Here is a 22,663-nt window from a genome sequence, read left to right on the forward strand (position 1 = left end):
TTCTACAGGGGGTCAAGTTTCAGCTAATTAAGAGATGATTGGAAAAGTTTGGCAAAAGAACAGATAATGAAAATTGAATAGGTTTAATTATAAATCTAAGACTAAAATATGGAGATATGAATTGAAGAGCATTCTCTGACAAGGTAGAAATACAACTTAAATTGGGAGCAAAGGGGACATGTAGAATAAGCTCAATGATTGGTGCGCAGGTTGGACGTGGGAGTCAGACGATATAATCTAAACTAGCACACTACATAGCAGAGACCTAGGTGGTAAGGGTGCTGTGGAGTGAGAGCTGAGGTCCTGAGGCATTCCAGCATAGACCACCTCCTCTGTCCTGGCTGATGGCTTCACCTAAGCTTCCTCATGCTCTGACCCTTGTGGCATCTTTTAACATTTCAAGCATTAAATAGGCTTTAGACAAACCTGAAACCTAAGGTCTTTATGATGTTGATTGAATTTAGCTTTAAATCTTAGCTCTAGAAATCATATCTCTTTATATATACACACTCAGAAACCTAGCCTTCCCCCGGATAATCAGCAAGAACATTAGCCTGAATCTGGCTAATGGTCACAAGGTCCATGCTATGACAGGCTAACGGTAACATCTTTTTATTTTAATTTTTAATATATTTTTATTGATTTCAGAGAGGAAGGGAGAGGGAGAGAGAGAAGCATTGATTGGCTGCCTCCTGTACACCCCCTACTGGGGATTGAGCCCGCAACCCGGGCATGTGCCCTTGACTGGGAATCGAACCCAGGACCCTGCAGTCTGCAGGCCGACGCTCTATCCACTGAGCCAAACCGGCTGGGGCAACATCTTGACCTAAGTTATATTTCAGCTCCTGAGCCCTAAGGTGGAATGACTCCTGGCTACTCTCTCATGAAACCAGGAGGGACACCGGAACAGACCTCAGAAGTGTCCCCAGTACCTGAAGAAATGACTTACTACCCTTCCCTCATCTCTGACCAATCCGCTCCCAGCATGATCCTCCATCCTCTCACCCAGTGTCTTGTGACTTTACCTTCTATAATCTGTAACCTATACACTATTGGGGAGATCAGGTTTTTGTGCATTAGCTTCCAGTTCTCCTGGGTGGTGCTGTTTGTAATAAAATAGCCAATATTTCTCCGCTGCAAAAAAAAAAAAAAAAAAAAAAAGAAAAGAAAAAATAAGCGTTACTTGAACACAAGGGCTGATACTGGGACAGTTGACCTGGTAACTGTGATGGCTGCTACCACACTTACAGGTGGTTAGGGTAAAGGGATAGTTCACAACACGGGAGGGTTCATCACACTACTCAAATGCAGGCACTTTAAAACTTATGAATTGTTTAATTCTGGACTCTTCCCTTTAATATTTTCAGACTGAGGTAGACCACGAGTAACTGAAACCATGGACACAAAAACCGCGGATAAAGGGGGATTTCCAATTCTTTCAACAAGCGGTGACTTGCACTTGAGTAGAGGAGCCAGAATGAGAGGCTAAACGACTAGCGAGGCTTCTATGAACAGCTTTTGAACTCTGCGCCAAACGGCTGTTTCAAGAGCGGGGAGCCGCTCTCTCCATATCAGCTTCCTCTCGTGTAAAATGAGGATGGTGACAGCATCCACCTCAAGGCCTGAAGATGCAACGAGGTGAAGGGTGCTCAGGTAACCACAGCGACCATTGCCTTTGCCAGAGGCTGCACCGCCAATGACGGCCAGGCCTGCTTTGGAGTCTCCCCCGCACCCTCCCGCGGGGGATGCGGCTCCCCAGGAGGAATTACGCTTCGGTCGCAGCCTCGCCAGGGACCTAGGGCCTCTCTTTCCCAGCCCACTCCCCCCAGCACGCCCGCCCTCGGCCCCGCCCCTTCCGCTAATCGGACTTCCGGCTCGCGAGCGCGCGCTGACGAAGCCCCGCCCACCACCCAGTAAGCGCCTCTGAGATTGGGCGAGCGGCGGCGGCAGCGGCCGGATCAGAGGCCCCGGGTATGTAGCACGCCGCGTGGGCGGGGGCTGGGGGGGCTGGTGGCTGGGCCCCCGGGGATCGGGCGGGCTGGCCTCGTTTTCTCCTGTTTCGGAGCCACCCCGCCCGTGTCCGGAGCTGGGCCGGGCTCTGGGCGCAGGGAACCACCGCCCGAGGGGCCCCAGGCGTGCTGCGGGGTGTGGAGTACGCGCCTTTTTTTCAAGCCTTGGCTGCAGTTTATTGAGCACCTACTATGTGGCAGTCCCCGGATCCAACGCTTTGACTGACATCAATGGCTCACTGCCTGAACAGCAGCCCTACTGAGCAAGGTGTTACTTCCCCCGCTTGACAGCTGTGGAGAAAGGTTTACAAACAGAAAGGGATGGAAAGTGTGGATTCAAACCCAGGTTCAGGCCAAAGCAGCGGTGCTCACTCTAGAGCAGCGGTTCTCAACCTGTGGGGTCGCGACCCCTTTGGGGGTCGCCTAAGACCATCGGAAAACACATACATAATTACATATTGTTTTTGTGATGAATCACTATGCTTTAATTGTGTTCAATTTGTAACAATGAAAATACATCCTGCATATCAGATATTTACATGACGACTCATAACAGCAACATTACAGTGATGAAGTAGCAGCGAAAATAATTTTATGGTTGGGGGTCACCACCACATGAGGAACTGTATTAAAGGGTATTGGCATTGGGAAGGTTGAGAACCACTGCTCTAGAGCTTTGTGGTCAGACCTAAAATTCATTTTTGAATCCAGCCTCTGCCGTGCCCAATTTTGTGGCTTTGGGTCCTATTCCGACTCTCAGTTTGCTCATCTGAAAAAATGAGAATGATACCTATGTCAGGGTGGATGGGACGTTTTTCTGAGTGATCATCTTCGCTTTTCAGACGGGCACCCCTCGCTTCTCTCTTCCCCAGGAGGCTAGACATGTTGTAAAGTTTTAGTGAACACCCCTTTGGCGCATAGAGGGCGGCTGGACTGCCTGCCTTATCTTCCTTTCCCAGCTTCCCCAATAGAGGCGTTGGCACCTTTGACATTGAGTTTGCTTACGAAGTTTTCAAAGAGTTTTCTCTCTCCCCTACTTAGGGGGAAATTTTCACCCAAATTAACTTTGACTAAGTCCTAAAGTTGTGGAAATGGAAGCTTTTGAATATGGGCTGGTGATTTCTACCTGAATAAATCAGATTGATTTGGCGGGGTGCAAACAAAGGCCTGGAAAACAGTGAAATGCTAGAGAGAGAGCTGGCTGATGAATAGAAAGTGGACCAGCCGGTTGGGTGGTTTTTTTCCTAGCAGGGCCCTAAATTCCCACCAAATCCGCTCCTATCTTGAGCAGTCAGAACTGCCCTGGATAAAACTTAGAGTGTCTTCCTTCCCTGTGCTTTAAAAGACGAGGGCTGATAGCTGAAGGCAGGCAAACAGCGAGCTTAGCTTGGTTTTGAAAATTACCCACTTGCACATTTTTAGGTAGCTGGAATTTTTCTCTGAAAGTTTTAGTAGTCGCAAAGGATATAATTTATAGTTAATTGTAAACATTGACATTAAAAAATAAAACACCAAGAATTTAAATCTTCAGTGGAATCTAAATACCATAGTGATTTGATTTCCCTCATCCTTTGGGGGAAAAAAAATACACGAACCAGTTTTTATTTAACAGTTGAAATCTTGCATCGTTCCTTTTTCATTCTTGAACTCCTATTTCTGTTTTATTTCCTCCACAGAATGTTTTTCTAGTATAATAGATTTTATGCTTGAAAGCCTTTGGTTTGTCATCCTACTTCTCTGCAACAAAAATTAAAACATTTTTGAAAATTGTGTTGTCATAATATTAAACATTTTCCTTGAGATTGAATTTTTACAATTTAAAATACACAATTGATCAAAAATATATTACTAGTTTTGATAATTGTTAAACATAAAAAGTTTTCTTTGAAATGCTTCTTTTCACAAGCTGAGTGGAAGTACTTGTTTTAGTTCATGCATTCATTCTATAAATGAGCACAGCTTTTTTTTTTTTTAAATATATTCTATTGATTTTTTACAGAGAGGAAGGGAGAGAGATAGAGAGTCAGAAACATCGATGAGAGAGAAACATCGATCAGCTGCCTCCTGCACATCCCCCACTGGGGATGTGCACGCAACCCAGGTACATGCCCCCAACCGGAATCGAACCTGGGACCCCTCAGTCCGCAGGCCGACGCTCTATCTACTGAGCCAAACCGGTTTTGGCAAGCACAGCTTTTTTATTCCATGGCTGTAAGCATTGAAAAAGTTGTTTCAGTCCTCTCTGGTTTGGCTCAGTGGATAGAGTGTCGGCCTGAGGACTGAAGGGCCCTGGGTTTGATTCTGGTCAAGGGCACATGCCTGGGTTGTCGGCTCGATTCCCAGTAGGGGGCGTGCAGGAGGCAACTGACCGATGATTCTCATCATTGATGTTTCTCTGTCTCTCCCTTCCCCTTCCCCTCTGAAATCAATAAAAATATATTAAAAGAAAGAAAGAAAGAAGTTGGTTCATATCCGGCCTGTGTGGCTCAGTGTTGAGCATCTACCTGAATCAGGGTTTGACTTGCACTCTAAGTGAGATGAGAGCCATTGGAGGATTTTGAGCATAGCAGTCACGTCATCAGACTTGCATTTTTAAAGGGGCGCACTGGCTTAGCTGATATATTATGAAGAGACTGTTGGGGAACAAGGTGGTAGCAAGGAAATCACTCAAAGGCCACTGCAGTAACCTGGGAGCAAGATGATGGTGGCAGATGGAAAGGGGGTGCCTGGCCTGGGTGTGGAGGTGGGAGGCAGAGTTGGCAGGGGCACTGATGGCTGGATAGAGATTGTGAGACAGGAGCCAGGAGGACACTCGGGTTTTTGGCCAAACAATTGAAAGGATGAAGGTGCCCTATAGGGACATAGAGTAGACTTCAGTGACGTGTCGCACACTGAGTTGCGGAAGATGAGGTGACCATGACATATGTTCCCTCATTGAATCCTGACAAAACCCCTGTGAGTAGTCATTATCAATCCTGTTTTATACGCAACTTAGCAGAATTCCACAGTGCTGGCGTATTGCCCAAGGCCACATGGCTGGTTTAGGGGACCGAGTTGAGATGTCAGCGAAGGTCCCTGTGACTTTGAAGTTCCTGAGAGGTGACAGTCCCTTTGATCCTTTTTCTGCATAAACGCCAGCATTGTAGTCCAGTCCGAACAGCCTCCCCGCTCGCCCATAAAAGCTCTCTGGAGCCACGGTTTGTGCTTAGAGAGTGCTCAGGAAGAGAGACCTGTTCCCGCCCTTCCCCGGGTGTTGGCAAGGGGAGAAGGAAGAGGAATACTGACTGCCAACCCCTTGACTTGGGGCCCCTTCAAATAATTGGCAGCCTGCAGAAGGTGGTAACGAAACAGACCAAGCAGGCGAGGGAACTTGGACTCAGGTTTACACAGCAACGTCTCACCAATCAGACAAGATTAGCAATGGGGAAACCACAGATAAAAATAGCACTTACTAGTTGGCCGGAAAACAACATATCTTTGCAACCACTGCTTCCACGAGAAAATAATTGGGTCCCTAGACAGGTAGTGACTCATATTCATGAATGATTATATTGATCATTGGAGCAAAATGGATACATACCCTTTGAAGAGCAATTCATGGCTGGTCAGTCATGCCCAGTACGAGATCCTGACGGGCCACAAAAGGAGGAAGAAACGAAGCTGCCAGCTAATGAGGGAGCCAGGTCCTGCCCCAGCACCAGCAGGTTTGGGTTGTTGATTGGGAGATGCAAAGCATAGAACTCACTTCCAACGGAAGCCCTCAGTTCTCCCAAGGGAGGAAAGGAAGAGTATTCATTCAGGTATCAATTCCTTATGCTGTTTAACCCACTGGGTGTTTTGTTTGTTTCCATTTTTTATTTTTATTTTTTCCAGAAGGGATTGACTAGCAGCAAGCAGCACATTGTGATGGGAAAAGGAATAAGCTGGGAGTTTGGTTTCAGCCTCCCCTTTGGCACTGACAGGAGAATGTGACCCCAAGCACTTCCCCCCGCCTTTCCTGGTCATTCAGTCATTCATTCTATAAATAGTTATCAAACACTCGCTCATAACTAATAAAGAACATTGGTTGCGTGCTTAATGTGTTGCCAGGTACTATTCTAGGCACTTTACGCGTGTTAACTCATTTCTTCTTCACAGCAACTGAGAGTAGGTGCCATTAGCTCCATTTTGCAGATGAATCGAAGAAAGGTTAAATAACTTGACCAATGTCACTCACCTGGTAAGTGACAGACAGGCATTAGACCAGCGGTTCTCAACCTGTGGGTCGCGACCCCCTTGGGGGTAGAACGGCCCTTTCACAGGAGTCGCCTAAGACCATCGGAAAACACATATATAATTACATATTGTTTTTGTGATTGATCACTATGCTTTAATTATGTTCAATTTGTAACAATGAAATTGGGGGTCACCACGACATGAGGAACTGTATTAGAGGGTCGCGGCATTAGGAAGGTTGAGAACCACTGCATTAGACACTATGCTAGATGCTGGAAAAAAAGGGTGCAAAATGGACATAGCTTGTGGCCTCACGGAGCTTATTTTATCTGATGTGCTGGGAACAGTGACACAAATAAAAGTACAAAGTACTTCTGTGAACAGCTTTGGGTGTTGATTCCCAGGCCCCAAGGTCGTGCCAGTCTTTGGTTGGTCGGGAGAGCGATTTCAGAGAGTGACTCAGAGCCTCCCCCAGGAGCTGATGCTGGTATAATCAATGGAAGTCCTGTTTCTCTCATTTACAGGTGTGGGAACCAGGGTTCAGAGAAGGACAGATGTTTGGGGCTCAGCTTACCCCAAACTTACAGCCCTAGGGCCGGGCTGGTGAGAAGGATTCCTGCAGTCGTACAGGTAGTTTCACGGCAGAGTTCAGAGACTGGGACCCAGGCCTCTCCACTTCCAGCCCACGACTTGGCATTTTAGCAGCGGCTCTGCTGCCTGGATGGCTGGGATGCGAAGTCCCACCCTAGACTCAGATTCAGGGGGCTGGGGTGGAGCCTGGGTTTCTGTACCTTTTCTAACGTTTCCGAGGGGATTCGGATCAGAGCCAGCTTTAGGAGTTCCTCCGTGTAGATGGCCATGGAATAAGGAGAAATGAGCAGGTTCTGGAGCATGGACTTGAGCCGGAGCAGGAAGAGGGTCATCAAAGGTTACCAGAGGCGATCACTTCTCCATGGTGCCTGGAGAGGAGCTGCGGGGACAGGTTTGGGTGGGACTTAGAGGCAGCTTGGAACCTAAGCTTTCATTTCCTTCTTAGTAAGCCTTGAGGGACAGTGGGCTCTTGGCTGCAGCTCCCTCCTGGGCAGACTTGTGAGCAAACCTGTGAATGGGTCCACACACACACACACACGCACACGCACACGCACACACACACACACATCCAGGCCCAGGGTGAGTACCACATGACTGCTCTCCCTTGCCCTTCAGCAGGTGGCCTTTGTTACTGTCCGTCTCTCCAGGTTTCCTGAGGGGTGAGACCTGTGTTTTCCTTTGGTTGCCTGAGGGGTCCCTGGCATCATGATGCAAAGCCCAGAGGAGTTCAGCCAGTGGTTAGTGAAGGATGAGTACAGGGGTTTGCTGGACAGGAACAGCTGTTATGTGTCCAGCCCCTTTAAGCCAGGGGGCCACGGCCTGTGCTCCACGTCCCCGTGCCCTTCCTGACGGAGGCCAAGCAGCTGTTGGTCTGTTTCCGCAGATGGTCCAAGGCACGGAGAAGGGCAGATATTCATTAGTTACCCCAGGAGCCTGGAATTCACATCTGTGCCCTGTTTGCTGTCCATAAGACCCCACCCTTATTCTGCCGAGGGAAAACGCCAATATGATCAAGAAATCATTTTTCTTTGGCTCTGCATTGATTTGCGTGCAGGCAGATTCACCATCCTTAGTATGTCCTAGACCAGCGGTTCTCAACCTGTGGGACGCGACCCCTTTGGCGGTCAAACGACCCTTTCACAGGGGTCGCCTAAGACCATCCTGCATATCAGATATTTACATGACGATTCATAACAGTAGCAACATTACAGTTATGAAGTAGCAACGAAAATAATTTTATGGTGGGGTCACAACATGAGGAACTGTATTTAAAGGGCCAGAAGGTTGAGAACCACTGTCCTAGACTAAAGGTAAATTAATTTTCGTTCCCTGAGTACAGAAAAGCAGGGGTCTAGACTCAGCGTTAGGGGCCTTGAATTCCTTCCAGCCTCCACGAACAGCTGTGGCTCTGGCCAGTCCCTTCCCCTCTCTGGTCCTCCATCTCTGCTGCTGTAAGTGCAGAGTTAGAGTCTACCCCAAGCCTGTTATGCAGCGGAACTGCCGGGGCACCGCCGTCCCCAGCGTTCGGACTCCGTCGGTTTCGACAGGGTCCTGGTTCTGTGGACCGGCAGGAGGTAGTCTCAGCCGCATGGCCTTCCAGGCCCTTTCAACCCACTCTGGCAAAGCCCTGAGACCGAGGCTTGCTTTCCACATTTCCTGAGATGTCAGGACTGTGGAGAACTAGCCTTTGCCTTTTCGCTCCGCCACGACCTATTCTCGAGTCCCATTCCCATCGTTCCAGATGGGTCTTCAGCAGAAGAGTGGCAGACTCTGGTTCAGAGACAACAGGACAAAGTTGGGATTAAAAAGGCCGTCCAACTTCAGCCGAGTAGATGGACATTTTTTTTTTTTTTTTTGACAACGGAACCTATCCTTCACTCCTTTTTGTGAGCTGGAGGGAGACGACTCCTGCAGATGACTCCAGTCTCAGATGGAGAAGAAATGCTTTGTAAATGGCTTAATAACTTAGAGCTCTCCGTCTGGATGATGAAGCTGTGGACATCCCTCTCTCCGCCCTGGCTTCCCTGGGGGAGAAGGAGCGCGGGTAGATTTAAGCTTTTAGGCTGGTCCCCGTGCTGCTCCAAGCCACCCACCCACTCAGCCCTCATCTGAGCAGCTGCCTCCCCGTCATTTGGTGCGTCCTCAGGAGAGCCAACTCCTTTCAGTATAAGCTCAAGCAAAAGGTAATTAGGACAGTAAATCTGCTGTTTAACAACAACAAAAAGTCACGACAGATTTCTGGGTTCTGGAGATGTGATTTGATGATGAAGGAAAGACCTGACCTTCAACCTAATTTATTTCAGCCTGGCAACAAAGCTCCAGGCAGGTAACCCTGTGACTGCAGGTGATGCAACATGACTTTTTTTTTTTTTTTTTTTTTTGAGAGAGAGAGAGAGAGAGAGAGAGAGAGAGAGAGAGAGAGAGAGAGATCAACTTGTGTTTACCTTATTCATGTATTCATTGGTTGATTCTTGTATGTGCCCTGACTGGAGATTGAACCTGCAACTTAGGGGTATCAGGACGATGTCTAATCTATTGTTAGGTAGTCTTGAGGTTGCAGGGATGGGGACATAATTTTATGAAATCTTTTTTTCCCTTGCAATCTGACTAACCCCCACTTTCCACCCCACATCACCATCCTCACTTCCTTTACCAATATCAGGCAATGTACCAAGAGTTTCATAAACATTTTCTCATTCAGTCTGCACAGCAGCTTCTGAGACAGGTTCTATCATCCCCGTTTTATGGATGAGAAAACAGATTCAGAGAGGCAAGTGACTGGCCTGGGGTTGCACAGCATGTAAGCGAGGAACTGGATTTGAAGAGGTCCGTGCTCCTAACCGTGCTGTAGGCTGCTGCTCAGTCTGAGAGCTGCAAGTCACACCAAGCTCAAAGTTATTCCCACCCCAAGCCTGTCATCCCTTCCTCACACTCCTCTTTGGCAAGACCCCTACTTCTCTAAACCTCAGACGTAGTGGCCATTGAACCACTGCTTGCCATTGAGGTTTTCATCTGGTCCACTTCTTGGCTGAGGAGGAGGGATTACTGGTCTAGATTAGCCACCCAGATAGTCCTACTGCTGGTGGTAGGGTGGGGCAGGCCGGCCATTTCTTCCTGAGAGCCTAGTCTAGGTGTGCCAGACTAGAATGTGGAGGCTGGGGCCCTGGCTGGGGTGGCTCATTTGATTGAGTGTCTTCCTGTGCACCAAGAGGTTGCTGGTTCCATTCCCGGTCAGGGCACATGCCCAGGTTGTGGGTTCAATCCCCCGTCAGGGTACGTGCAGGTAGCAGCCGATCAGTGTTTCTCCTTCATCTCTCTCTCTGTCTACCTCCCTCCCTCCCTTCCTCCCTCTTTCTCTCTCTCCCTCCCTCCCTCTCCCCTTCTCTCTCCCTCTTCTTCTCCCTCAAATCAGTTTAAAACAAAGCGGAGGCTGGGGAGGGAGAGCTGCTCTGTGGGCACGGGAGGGTGCCTTGGGTCACAGGTGTCCCTTCCTACTGGAAGTGTGCCTGTGTCAGTGACTGCCACCTCCAGAAAGCACGCTGCTTAACAGCACCCGACCTTCTGCCTCCTCAGCTCTTTGCTAAATGTAGACTGTGTTCGTTTGCCGTCTGTATGAGTGTTTTTTAAATAATACTGGAGGCCTTTCCTGAAAGGGTTTTCGGTTTCAGGATGGATCCAGAGCTCCCCAAGCTCTGGGCTTGACTGCCTAGCCAGGCTGTGTCTCCCTCCCCTGCCTTGGCCTTCCTCTCCCAGCACTGATCAGGCCTGCTCTTGTCCCACAGGCAGGTCCTTCTGGCATTCCTGTGGAGGCTCATCCTGATTGGCTGAGCTTGCCTACTCCAGCGATTGTCCAACTTCTGGGACTCTGGGCTCACTGACCGCCTGTCCCTGGGAAGATGTTCCTGGTGGGCCTGACAGGGGGCATTGCCTCGGGGAAGAGCTCAGTGCTCCAGGTGTTCCAGCAGCTGGGCTGCGCAGTGATTGATGTTGACGTCATCGCCCGACATGGTGAGTGGAAGGGTCACGTTGTGGGGTTACACATGGCAGCTCCCTTGTGCTTCCTTTTTATAAGGCCTTCCAAGGCCTCAGAGTCGGGGAAGACTTTCCTTTGACCCTGTCTGAGGTCCTGCTCCCTGCCTCATGCTTGTCCTCTCGCTTTTCTCTTTATTCCTCCATCTCCTCCTTAGATGTCTCCCCGCCTTCACTTCACCCCATGACCAACTTGAGGGACTCTGTGCACTTTGCTCTCTTCCTCCCCCTCATTTCATTGTTGCTTCTATTGAAAGGAGCACCGTGGTCTCCCCCATCATTTTGCCTCTAGTTGTTTAGGGTCCTCTGGCTGGCCCAGAGGCTCCGAAGAGTGACCCAGCCTTCCTCTCTTGCCACAGTTGTGCAGCCAGGATACCCCGCCCACCGGCGCATCGTGGAGGCTTTTGGCACTGAGGTCTTGTTGGAGAATGGAGACATCAATCGCAAGGTCCTGGGGGACCTGATATTTAACCAGCCCGACCGGCGGCATCTGCTCAACACCATCACTCACCCTGAGATCCGCAAGGAAATGATGAAGGAGACCTTCAAGTACTTCCTTCGGGGTAAGACCCAGGGCCTGGGACAGGTGTGGGCGAAGCCCTCTCCGGCCAGGGCCAGGGCCCTTCTCCCTGCAGAAAGGCTGTAGAGTTCACAGTATTGGCCCCCCGCCCCGCCCCGTGCAGAGCCCCGTGCCAGTCCCAGGGAAAGGAGCACATACCCCTCAACTCTTAAGGAGGCTGACACTGTAATGAGAAGAGACCCTTCTGAGCCATGACCCCCAGGAAGCGAGTTGATTTTTCCAGCAGGGATGGGAGTGATAACAGCTGATGAGTTTAAGGCCTGGCCCTCACCGTTTCTAGCTGTTTGGCTTTGTCCATGAGCCAACCCCTCTGCCTGTTTCCTCCTCTGCATCGTGAGACTAATAATGCCAACCTTGCAGAGCTGTTAGGGTGACTAAGAGCCCACGTCAGTGACTGTCCATCACCCCACAAATAGAAACCACAGTCAGAGTCGGATTTGGTGCTAGTCAAGCCTCCTGGGAAAGTGAGTTAGCAGACAGGAAATTGGAGAGGACCCAGGATGGCCAGGGCGGGTGGTGGAGGGGTTCTGAGGGTCAGAGGCAGGGCCCAGTGGAGTTAGCCTGGCGTGTGCACATGCAGCCAGGTGCCTGCTGGACTGAAAGAAGAGGAGAGGTTTGAAAAGCAGGGGTCTGTGGTCAGTTGGCAGGAACCTTCTGCAGCTGTTGCTAACCTTTCCCCAACCAGAGGCCACAGTTCGGGTCCTGTTCTCCAGGACGGTGTTGGGCAGGGGGACCTAATACTTACTGTCCACGATGGAGCCGGTCACCAGGAGAAGTGGGTGAGCAGAGAGCAGTGGCTTGGGATCAGGCGAGAGGCTAGCCTAGGGCCCCTGCAGCCTTGGCATATGCGGCCTCCAGTCTGCGTCTCAGTGTTGAAGGCCTGGCTGCTTGTCTCCCCACTGTCAGTCAGGATGCCGAGACTTTCCTTCCTGGAGGGTATGAGCGAGGCTTCTAGGTTGCCTTCTAGCTTTTGCTCTGTGATCATGGCCAAATCCCTTACTTTCTCAGGCATCAAGTTCTCCTGTACAGAGTGGGGAACCCCACCCCTGTCTGGCCAGAACCTTTCTCCAGAAGGAAAGGGATGACTTCACAGACATCCATGGTGCATCCTCCCTGCTGGACCAGCTTTTGCTCTGCATCTCAGTACCTTGCCACAGGCCTGCTTCCCTCCCTCCCTCCCTCTCTTCCTCCCTCCCTTCTTCCTTTCCTCCCTTCCTCCCTTCCTCCTTCCTCCCTTCCTCCCTCCCCTTCCTCCCTTCCTCCTTCCTCCCTTCCTTTCCTCCCTTCCTCCCTCCCTCCTTCCTCAAGGAGAGTCTCTAGATTCCTTTTCTGTTCTACCTCTTGTGTCTGTGCCAGGATCCCCTCTTGCCCCCACCAGGTGTGAAGCCTCTGCCTTTCATTTGTGCCCTTTCGCGTTCACTCCCAGGCCAGTTGCAAGTACATCTGCAGGGCTTTGAGAGAACAGTGGCTTTCCCCTTATGAAATTAAGTCGGATAATGTCACCTGCTCCAAAGTCCTCCCGCGGTGTCATCCCCCCAGCCTCCCCTCTCGCCAGCCACCACCACTTAAATAAAAGCCAGAAAGCTCTTTTCAGCTCGATAAGGTGAAAAATGGGGACGACAGCTGTGGCTTCCACAGTCCCAGCTTTTCCCTGATGACTGTAACAAATACAACTGTCAGAGTTGGTATAATCAAACGTCAGATAAGATCACCAGCTGTTGGGGAGGTCTCTGTGTAGGCAGGCGGATGTCTTAATAGAGTCAGGATAGTTTGCAGAGCTTATCAAGCAGGAGGGATGTGACAGCTGAAAAGCCCTTTTGCCGGTGAACCAAAGAACTGGCCGCGAGCTCCCGAGAGGGGCTGAGGAGAAAGGGCAGTGAGGGGAGAGGAAGGGATGGGAGCAGAGCAGGAAAGAGAGATAAGAGGCCCAGAGAGGCTCTGGCCCTGGCTCCTGTTCTGAGTTTGGGGGAGGAGGGGCAGCGGGGGAGCCAGTACTGCAGGCCTCCCCTTTCAGAGAACAGTAGGAATAATAACCATCATGTATGGAGCACTTAATAAGGGTCTGGGTGAGGGGGTGCGGTGTGGTCTACATGACTTCCTTCATTTAATCCTTCCATCTTCTTGTGAAGTAGTCTTTTCACTCATTTACACAGATGAGGTTTATTAAGGGGCCCAAAGTGACATGGTGAGAAAGTGGGGCGCTTCAAACCCAGGCGTGTTCTCAGAGCCCATTCTTTTAACCCCTCATTGAGTAGGAGGTTTCCTGAGCCATAGATCCTAGGGAGCAGGAAACCCAGGAGCTTGTGCTGTCACTGTTCCCTGCATCACCCCTGGCACCCTTGGAACCGGTGTGTGATGTGTGTCTGGTTTTGTAGGCGGAAGTGTTTGCAGTGGGACACCATCCAAGCCAGGCCGGGGTCTCTAGGCAGAGCAGTGCCTGTTCCTTCCTCTTACGGCTCCTGGACCCCCGCCAGCTTTATGACACCTACACCGGGCTCACTGGCATAAAGAGAACTAAGAGTGTGGAGCCCACAGTATCACTGGGCAGGGATATGCCCACTCACAGTGGGTGCGGGTGCCACCATTGACTGGCCCTGGCTTGTAGCAGGAGGGCCAGCCAGTGCTAAACTAACCCCCTGGAGTTAGTTTAATCTTAGCCATAACCACCGTAGCACCTCCAGACCCACCCCTGCATTCCCAGGCTGGAGGTCTGCCTCTGACCCTAAGAAGCAGCATCTTTCCTGTCGGGGCTGCTGCTGCCACCCCCAGGTGAGTCTCTCGTGGAGAATTGGTAGAGCCATACGGGATTCTGCCGCAGGGAGCCCGGCTTGGACCTGGTTGTTGGGGAAGAACCTTTTATTTTTTTTTTTTTTTTTAAAAACAAAGGTGGGTGAAGCAGGGCAGAAAGGGCCCAGTCACTCCTGGAAACTCTCCCCAGTCTCCTACAATTTTGGCTGTGTCATTTCCCTCCTCAGAAATAACTCTTTGGATTCAAATTCAAGGTGAACTCAGTGCTTTGTGCCGCCTGATCACTGCGTCGGTTTTGCCTCACACTGCTCCAGGCCCCCCTTCAGCCGGAGCAATAGGACCTTGCTTTCCTTGTGATTTGCGGTCCCCATTCCTGGAACCCTCACTCTCACCCATTCATTTTCAGGTATCAGAAGTCCTACATGCCTTGCAGGGCCAGTACAAACGCCATTCCTTCTACAAGGTCTTTCCTGCTCATCCAGTCAAAAACAACTTTGTGCAGCATTCTGCTCTGAATGGAACCTGCTGGCTGTCAGGTTATGCCTGTCCTTGGAAGGCCGCCCCCTCTTTGGGGCGCTTTCAATGGTAGCAGCCAGTGGCGAACTCAGTTCCCACACCTAACACCTAGTAAGTCCTCAGTGTGTGCTGGCAGACCTGACCTTGTGGCTTTCCCACCTTTTCTCCAGGATACCGCTACGTGATTCTGGATATCCCTCTGTTGTTTGAGACCAAGAAACTGCTCAAGTACATGAAGCACACAGTGGTGGTGTACTGGTGAGTGTGTGGCATTGCCTGGCCTAACTGAGGCTAGGATGGAGGACCCCTGGAGTAAGGCATGTCCCTGAGAAATGGCCCACATCACTGTGCCCTTTCCCCACAGGGTGGCCAGGAAGCACAGGGGGTAAGGGCAGCAGTGCCCAGAGCCTACGGAAACCAACCTTTGTGTCTGACCCAGATATGCGCACCGGGGAAAGGGTAGGAAGGGATGGGCCCCCAGGCTTCTCTAGTGCTTGGGAAGGGCTCCCCCTGCTGGCTGTTGGAGGCACTTCAGCCCAGATTCCAAGCCTTGCCTTGGGCTACCATGTTGTTATTCACTGGATCCCTTCTCCCTCCTCCAGCACTTCTCAATTTTCCAAACGGCTCCCACCCTTACTACTTCACCCAATTTACTTTTCAACGTGAAGTATTCAGGTTGATACTTCTGCGCTATAGAAGAGAAAACTGTGTGTGTGTGTGTGTGTGGTGGGGGTGCGGGGGAGGGAAGGGGTGGTGTACATGGGGAGAGGTAACAGAATTTGTCCAAGGTCCCCCACTGGCAACACCTCTGGATGGAAAGTTTCAGAGAGCGAACTGTCAGAGCCCAGCTAAGGAAGGAGCTTTGTTCTCAGAATCCCCCAGGATATGAAGCAAACCCGAATCCAGGTTTGACAATCAGAGGAGGATCAAACTGTCAGAAAAAAATGAGTCATAGTCCCAGGGGGGTGAGAGCAGAGATGAGTGTCTGTCTCCCAGAAACTTCCCGGATGCCACCCACAAGGAAAGCAGACACAGGGTGGGCACTTGGCTCTGCGGGCCCTTGGCACTGAGTGGCTCTCAGAGACCAATGCTTGGGAGGTTTCTGGAACACTAGAGATGGGGCCTAGAGTGCTCAGTGCCCTGAGCATCCCCCTGCCCCCCAGCTCCCTACCGCCCCCCAGCTCCCCACCATAGACTGTCATTTAAAGCCTCGCCTGAGTCTGCTGAGCCTGGTGCAGAGACATAGGCTTCCTCATAGCTCCCGCCTGGGCCCATGTCTCCCCCTGTAAACCTGCAACCTCTCTGGGTTCTTTGTCCCATTTGTGAAAGACTATCAACTGAGGCCAAGCAAACTCCAGGAAGACTTGGAATTCTCTTGCCTTGGAGTCTTAATACAATTGGAACTTTGTACCAAGGGATCCAAGTAAAAAGGATCTTGAGTGCAGGTGAGAAAAGAGATGGCATCTGCAATCACCTACCCTTGCCGCCTTCCTCTTCCTGCACTTTCCTTCGAGGTTGGTCTGTTTGCTAAGGGCAGAGGTGGCTATGGCTCCTGGCAGATAAATGGGGCTTGGTAGATTCTTCCCGTTCTCCTGGAGATCCCCCAGCCCCACTTACCAGCCAAGGAACCTTCGCCAAAGTCCTGGGTGCTGTTCATGTCCCAATTTTGGCACATGTGGGTGTCTGGCTCAAAAGAGATGACAGAGATATAAGTAAATGAGTATAATTATTTGCTTTTCATAAAAGGGATCTACACTTTACCATGTAAATTTACAAATGAGGCTCCCCTCATGGATTCCTTTACCTGTCACACTAATCCTGGTGCGTCTGAAATAGTATGGGGCATTTGCCAAAGCATGATGTGGAATACCAGTAAGTGTTTGGTAAAAATCTCGTTACTACAAATAGCATTAATCTTTAAACTATCCACATGGGATTATTTCTGGGTCACATTCTAAGAAGCCCTCTGGTCTAGGCCACACCTTCCAAAGGATGTGCACTCAGGGGTCCCTAAGCCATCTCCATTTTCCCAGTCCTAGACTGGAGAGATTCTTGTTCGGGATAGTTCTAAGGTTGGATATAGTTCTTGTTCTCAGCCAGGCAGGGATTGGCCCCATGACCTTGACAGCACGCTGTCCCCATAACAAAGGAAATCAGAGTCCTACTTACTTTTCAAGGCCATTACTAATGCCGTCTCTTCTGAAAGGTCTCCCTGATCATCCAGCCAGAAATGACTTTCTGCAGCATTTTCTTCTGCATTTTGAGTGGAATTGGAACGGAACTGGCTAGTGTTCAGGTCATATCTGTCCTTAGGTCTGTCTTTACATCCCAGGAGGCCCTCTGGTGTAGGCCAGACCTAAGAGAGGACCAAGTTATAGTGATCTATCATCCCATCGTATAACTGGGAAATCTCAGGCCTAGTGGCAAAGCAGAGAGGCCCCAGGGGCAGAAAGCAGCTGCTGCAGCCCTTTTCCTTTGTACCCGTTGAGAGGCTTGGGTGGTCACGGAGCTAGAGGGGTGTGAGAGTACAGCGGGCAGTTCCCGTGCAGTCATAGGCAGGGCAGGGAGTTTCCTGAGGAGGGACCCGGGTAACACCATAGTGGGCCTAAGAAGTATCTTTGAATTCCCTTTGGAGTGGGGAGACTGGGGTTGTTCAGCTTAATGTGCGGTGCTGCATCCTGTCCCAAGGACTGGGGCGTCCAGTTTGCAAGTCCTTGCTCCACTAGAAGCATCTTGGGCTTGCCCGTCCCTCTTCCCAGGTGGCATTAAGCACAGAGGCCACCATTCCCGCAGGGTCCTTTTGCTCTAAATATGGGGAGTGGGAGTGGGAGTGGGCGGCAGGGAGAGGGGCTTCTGGTGGCCCAGGAAGCTATTTTTGATGTGGCAGGCCCCGCCCCGGGGAAGTGCAGGAAGCGTTGAGCTTGCAGGCACAGGCCTTCCAGTAAAGGTCACCGATGTAGGTGATCAAACCCTCCCATCTTGTAACTAGGAACTCTCAGGTCTGGTGGGAAAGCAGATGGCCCCAGGTGGCAGGAAGCAGCTTTTGCAGCCTTTCCCCCTGTGTATGCGAAGCCCATCATGCTTCCAGAGTCCTCACAGCGTAGGGTGAGGTGGGGGAAGCCTGTGAGCTCCCAGGCCCCCTTCCCTGTCTGTGGGACCCTAAATTGATTTGCGAGAAGGGGCTGCCCACCCCCTTCACTTGCTGGTGGGGAGGGAGGCTGGGGCCTACAAAGCCTGATCGGCCCTTTTGCCGGGTCCTTAGCGAACGGGAAACGCAGCTGGCACGCCTGATGCGACGGAACAACCTGAACCTCCAGGACGCAGAGGCTCGGGTCAGTGCTCAGCTGCCCCTGAAGGACAAAGCCCGCATGGCCCGCCACGTTCTAGACAACTCGGGCGAGTGGAGCATCACCAAACGCCAGGTCATCCTGCTGCACGCCGAGCTGGAGCGCTCCCTGGAGTACCTGCCCCTGAGGCTCGGGGTGCTCACCGGCCTGGCCGGCATTGTCAGCCTCCTCTACTTGCTCACCCGCTACCTCCTGCCTTCCCCCTAGCTGGGCACTCAGGCAGGAAGCCCCAGGCCTGGATCTCCCCGGAAGCTAGGTAACGAATGCATCCTGTTTCCTCTCGGCCTCTTCAGCGGTCTCTCTCTCTCTCTCTCTCTCTCTCTCTCTCTCTCTCTCTCTCTCTCCTCTCTCTCTCTCTCTCTCTCTATATATATATATATATGGCTATATATATATATATATATATATGGCTATATATATATCCCTTCTTTGGGGTACATTCTGAGGCAGAGAAACATCCCTGTCCGTAGATATTCCTTCCCACCTTCCCTGGGGCTCCTCCCTCTAGAACCACTTACAGGGTCCGCAGTGGGACATGAAAGCAGCCGTGGGAGACTATTAGCAATTTCTTGTGGGTGGGGGTGAGGAACACTATCCCTGTGGCCCAGCAGTGTTTAAAGCTGGGAGGTTCCCCAGGCTCGGACATGCCCGAGGAGCTGAGCACATGCTCCACTGTGGCCCAAACCTCCGTCATGGACCAGGCAAATCATTTTGGACCAAGAGCTATGACCTTCAGACAGGACCCTCCCTTAGGCTGATGCCTTGGACAGGATGCTGTGAGGATTCCCTGTGGGTAACACGGTAGTTGGCAGAGGCCAGGCCTCTTCTGGGATGACCCATTCTCCCCCTTGGGCATTTGTCCAGTACTCTCCTTACCCTGCTCACCACCTCCCCCCACTCTGTACCTTCCGTTCCCTGTACTCCTAGCCCTGAACTCTTGGGGAGTCCATGTGCTCCAGGCTGTTTCTGACCTCTGTGCCTTCGCTGTGCTATTCCCCCACCTGGAATTGTTTTTGTGTGTGTGGTTTTTCCCCCGATAACTGGCTCCCAGCTCAGGCTGTCTGAAGCCGCAGGCTGGGTTAGGTGCTCTGTGATACCACCATCATATTTTATCTGGATCCATAATATAGTAATCAGCCCAAAGCTGGTTGGTCTCTCTACTAGATTGTAAGCCCTTTGAGGGCAGGGACTGTCTTGTTCATCTCTTCCTGGTGCAGAGCTTGCCTTGCTGTTGGTGCTTAATAAAGAGTGTTGATCTGAAATGCCCTGCACTGCCACTGTTCCCCTAGCACCACGGACCAATGAAGGGGCCCAGGCTTGGCTGATATCACTTGGCCTCCTCCCACACGGAAGCCTGGGCCCCAGAGGTACAGTCGCCCCCTGACTTCTCCTGGGACCCCAGGAGGATTCCAGCGAGGTCCGTGTGTGCCCCTGGGAGAGGTAAGTGGGGGTGCCGGGGCAGCCTCACACCCCCTTACTCCATCTTCCTCCCCCAAGCCAATTAGACCAGTGTAGACATCAGCTTTCCCTGGCCAGCAGCCTATTAAGGCCAGAAATGAGTGTGACAAATGTGAATGCTCTGGTGGCCATATTTAGCGCCCCATTTCCCAGAGCTGCTCATACCTCGGAGACCAGCTTATTAACTCACCGCAAACCCCCAGGGGCAAAGCCTGGGCCAGGAGATGCTGAGCTTTGGGGTGGGGCCGGGGCAGGATGAGAAAGGCAGAAAGCAGCTGCTTCCTGGGTTTAGTGGGACCTGGCAGGAGGGGTAAAGGTATGGACCCCTCATTGAGGTAACAAAGTGTCCTATTACCCCAGCCATTGAGAAAATGACTCTTCATGAATGCCTGGAATGTGTTGGACTTTGCTAGATGTGCCACACTCTAGAGGTGGCATAACATTGATTATTCCGATTCCAGGCTCAGAGAAGTGGAGGGATCTGATTTGGGTTGCGGCCAAGCTTCAGATTCCGCCCACTGTACCCCTGAGCCTCCTCCGGGAGGAGCAGAGCTGGGATTGGGACCTGGTCTTGTCTCCTATTTATGTGGCCTCCTGGCCCTTGTGTCTTCTGTCAGGTAGGCATGATGCTTAGGTCAAAGGACCTAATGAATGACCGTGAAAACCCTTTGCAGACTGGAAAATTCCAAAGAATTACTTTCTTCTGTGACCCGGTCTGTTGAGTTTGATGCAAGAATGTCAGAGGATGGCCAACCTGGAGGGTCCTCCCCAGTGCCCTGGTCCCGTCACAACCCCCACTTCCTGTCCTCACGCCTCCCTCCTCACCACCTCCTCACGCCCAAGGTAGCCTTAGAAAAAGGCCTGCTTTCCCGAGGGGCGTGATGACAGGGTTAGGCCACGTATGGGGCGCCAAAGGCCCTGGGACAGATTGGGAACAGCCAGAGCCAGGCCACCTGGAGTCCCAGCCCTACACCCCAGTGGGCAGCATCCCCTCCGGCCAGCAGGTGGCAGCACCCGCCCGGGTTGGGGTCCAACCTCTGCAGTGGGCACTGGTGAAGAAGTTACTTTCTCCCAGTGGCATTCTTGCCTTCCCTCCCTGCAGGGCCGCCTCCACCAAGCACCAAGCTGCTGCGGGGGCTGTAGGGAGGAGACAAGCGGGGGGAGGGGCAGAGGCACAGCCGCTGGGCCCTGGGCGCTAATTAAGAAGCTGTGTTGGGCCCGGCTGGGGTGGTTCAGTGGTTGAGCGTCGACCTATGAACCAGAAGATCAGGGTTCAATACCCGGCCCGGTTGCAGGTTCGATCCCCCGTGTGGGGCCTGCAGGAGGCAGCCCATCAATGATTCTTTCTCACCATTGATCTTTCTAACTCTCCCTGTCCCTTCCTCTCTGAAATCAATAAAAATAGATATTAAAAATAAAAAGAAGCTGTGTTGTGTCCCCATCCTGCCCTACCCACCCTTCCGAGGGCAAGAGCCCTCCCCCGCCGCCCCCAGGGCGTTCCCCACTTGGGGCCTTACCACCCTGACACAGAGCAATGAAGACACCAGCGAGGGCAGCAAACACACCTGCCTCTTGGGGAACGAAGGGGACAGACAGGCCCCATCCCACCACCGGGCTGGCCCTCGGGTAGTTCGCAAAGCTTTACAGTTTACAAAGCATGTTCACCTGGTTATCTCCTTGAAAACTCCCGATTCTGTGAAAGAGCCCAGAGGCTCAGAGGCTGAGCCATGCAGTACAAAAACCAGCAGGCATAAAGACCAAGTTTCTGGGCTCCCAAAACAGTGCTCTCACTACCTGCACTGCCCCCATTAACTATACCTTGGCTCCTTATCTAGGAGTTAATGTCAATTCTTCTGATGTTTAGCCTCGCTTTGCTTGGGGAGAGGCGGGGAAGGTTCGGGCACTCCATGATGAGCCTCCATGGCTAGAAATTGGATGAGAGGGATACCACGTCTGCTGGGCACCCCTAGTTCTTGCTAAGACCTTTAGGCCAGGAGGAACTGGTGCTAGGAGCAGGAGAGGGAATGGGGTGGCAATGATGACCTGAGGCCATAGGGGCACATAGGTGTGGGCAGGGGAGACCCCCAGAGACAGCCAGAGAGAAGGAGCAAAATGAAGGAGGTGGTAAAGCTCTGTGGGTTGCATTTCTGCTCCTTCCCATAGGGGAGGATGTGGAGATGTGGCTGGTGGCTCCTCTATCCCACCCACAGAGCTGAGGCTGCACTGAGCTGGTGCCCAAAGAGCCTCCTCTCTTCGCTCCCCACCCTCCCTTCCCCTCCTCTCCCCTCCCTGTCGCTCAGATTCCAATACAATTTCCAGCTAACCAGCATGTCGATAGAACAAGTCGGGCAGCCGGATTGCTGGCCAATTACAGGAAATCATTCTGCTCCACAGCTCAGCACCCAGGGAGAAGGCGGGTGGAGGGCGAGAATGTGAGGGAGTAGGCACCCAGCTCACAGGCTGGGAAGGGGCTTGAGGCAGGGAATGCGGCAGCCCCTGGCAGGAGCTGGGAGGGAAAGTAGTGGTGTATGGGGAGGCTTATGGACTCAGCTCCCCTGTGAGAGAACTGAGGGCTGATGAGCAGTGTTGGGGGAGGGGGGTAAGGCAACTGCTTGGAGTAGAAGGGGGACTGAGGGGGTTTTGTGAGACCAGTCTCCCCCAGAGCCCTGTGTTTGTGTTTGGGGATGGGGATGGCACTCAGGCCTCCCTGGTCCAGAATCCTACAGGGCCATCTGATAACCTAGAAGCTGGGGCCCCCTGTGCTTCCACACCAGCCATGGACCAAGACTATCTTTGGGGGGTGAGGGGGGTGCAGAAATGTGGGAGGGGACAGTGGCCTCCTCATTTATTTTCCCAGCACCTCAGCCTTATTTCACAACTTGGGCCCTAAGAAACGCTCACTCACATGAAAGCACCCGAATCCCTTCCACCTTCCATCTGTCTCATCTGCCCACGCCTCTGGACCTGGGTACCTCTTTGCCAACCGCACCCCCACCCTTCATCAGATCTTCCCCAGAACTGTCTTAACTACTCCCCAGGCAGACCATCCAGCAGACCCTGGGGTGCCCCCGCTTCCCAGCACCAATGACTAGCTCCCCCTCCCAGTCCTGGGGCCACTCCCACAAAGTCCTGGAAGATCCTTGAGAAACTTCCCTATGAATTAACACTAC

The 22,663-nt window shown here is 51.9% G+C and overlaps 1 protein-coding gene across 2 annotated transcripts; it reads left to right on the forward strand.

Moving 5' to 3' along the window:
- The first annotated feature begins 1,868 nt into the window (after positions 1 to 1,868).
- On the forward strand, positions 1,869 to 19,297 carry DCAKD (dephospho-CoA kinase domain containing). Of its 2 annotated transcripts, XM_036341527.1 has the most exons (6): positions 1,901 to 1,971; positions 6,749 to 6,854; positions 10,598 to 10,823; positions 11,204 to 11,407; positions 14,859 to 14,946; positions 17,951 to 19,297. In XM_036341527.1, exons 3-6 carry the CDS (start codon positions 10,712 to 10,714, stop codon positions 18,240 to 18,242), a joined length of 696 nt encoding a protein of 231 aa, XP_036197420.1. In that variant the 5' UTR covers positions 1,901 to 1,971; positions 6,749 to 6,854; positions 10,598 to 10,711; the 3' UTR covers positions 18,243 to 19,297. The 2 variants fall into 2 exon arrangements, with proteins under 2 accessions (XP_036197419.1, XP_036197420.1); XM_036341526.1 differs by lacking the exon at positions 6,749 to 6,854 and having other exon boundaries at positions 1,869 to 1,971.
- Positions 19,298 to 22,663: the final 3,366 nt, after the last annotated feature.

The sequence above is a fragment of the Myotis myotis genome, unplaced genomic scaffold (genome assembly GCF_014108235.1).
Source record: "Myotis myotis isolate mMyoMyo1 unplaced genomic scaffold, mMyoMyo1.p scaffold_m19_p_17, whole genome shotgun sequence".
NCBI lineage: Eukaryota > Metazoa > Chordata > Mammalia > Chiroptera > Vespertilionidae > Myotis > Myotis myotis.

Bases quoted from the DNA above. Each gene is read 5' to 3' on its own strand.
- DCAKD (XM_036341526.1), top strand. From the start codon at position 10,712: ATGTTCCTGGTGGGCCTGACAGGGGGCATTGCCTCGGGGAAGAGCTCA. The intron at 10,824-11,203 runs GTGAGTGGAAGG...CTCTTGCCACAG, and splicing joins TGACGTCATCGCCCGACATG to TTGTGCAGCCAGGATACCCC. The intron at 11,408-14,858 runs GTAAGACCCAGG...CCTTTTCTCCAG, and splicing joins CTTCAAGTACTTCCTTCGGG to GATACCGCTACGTGATTCTG.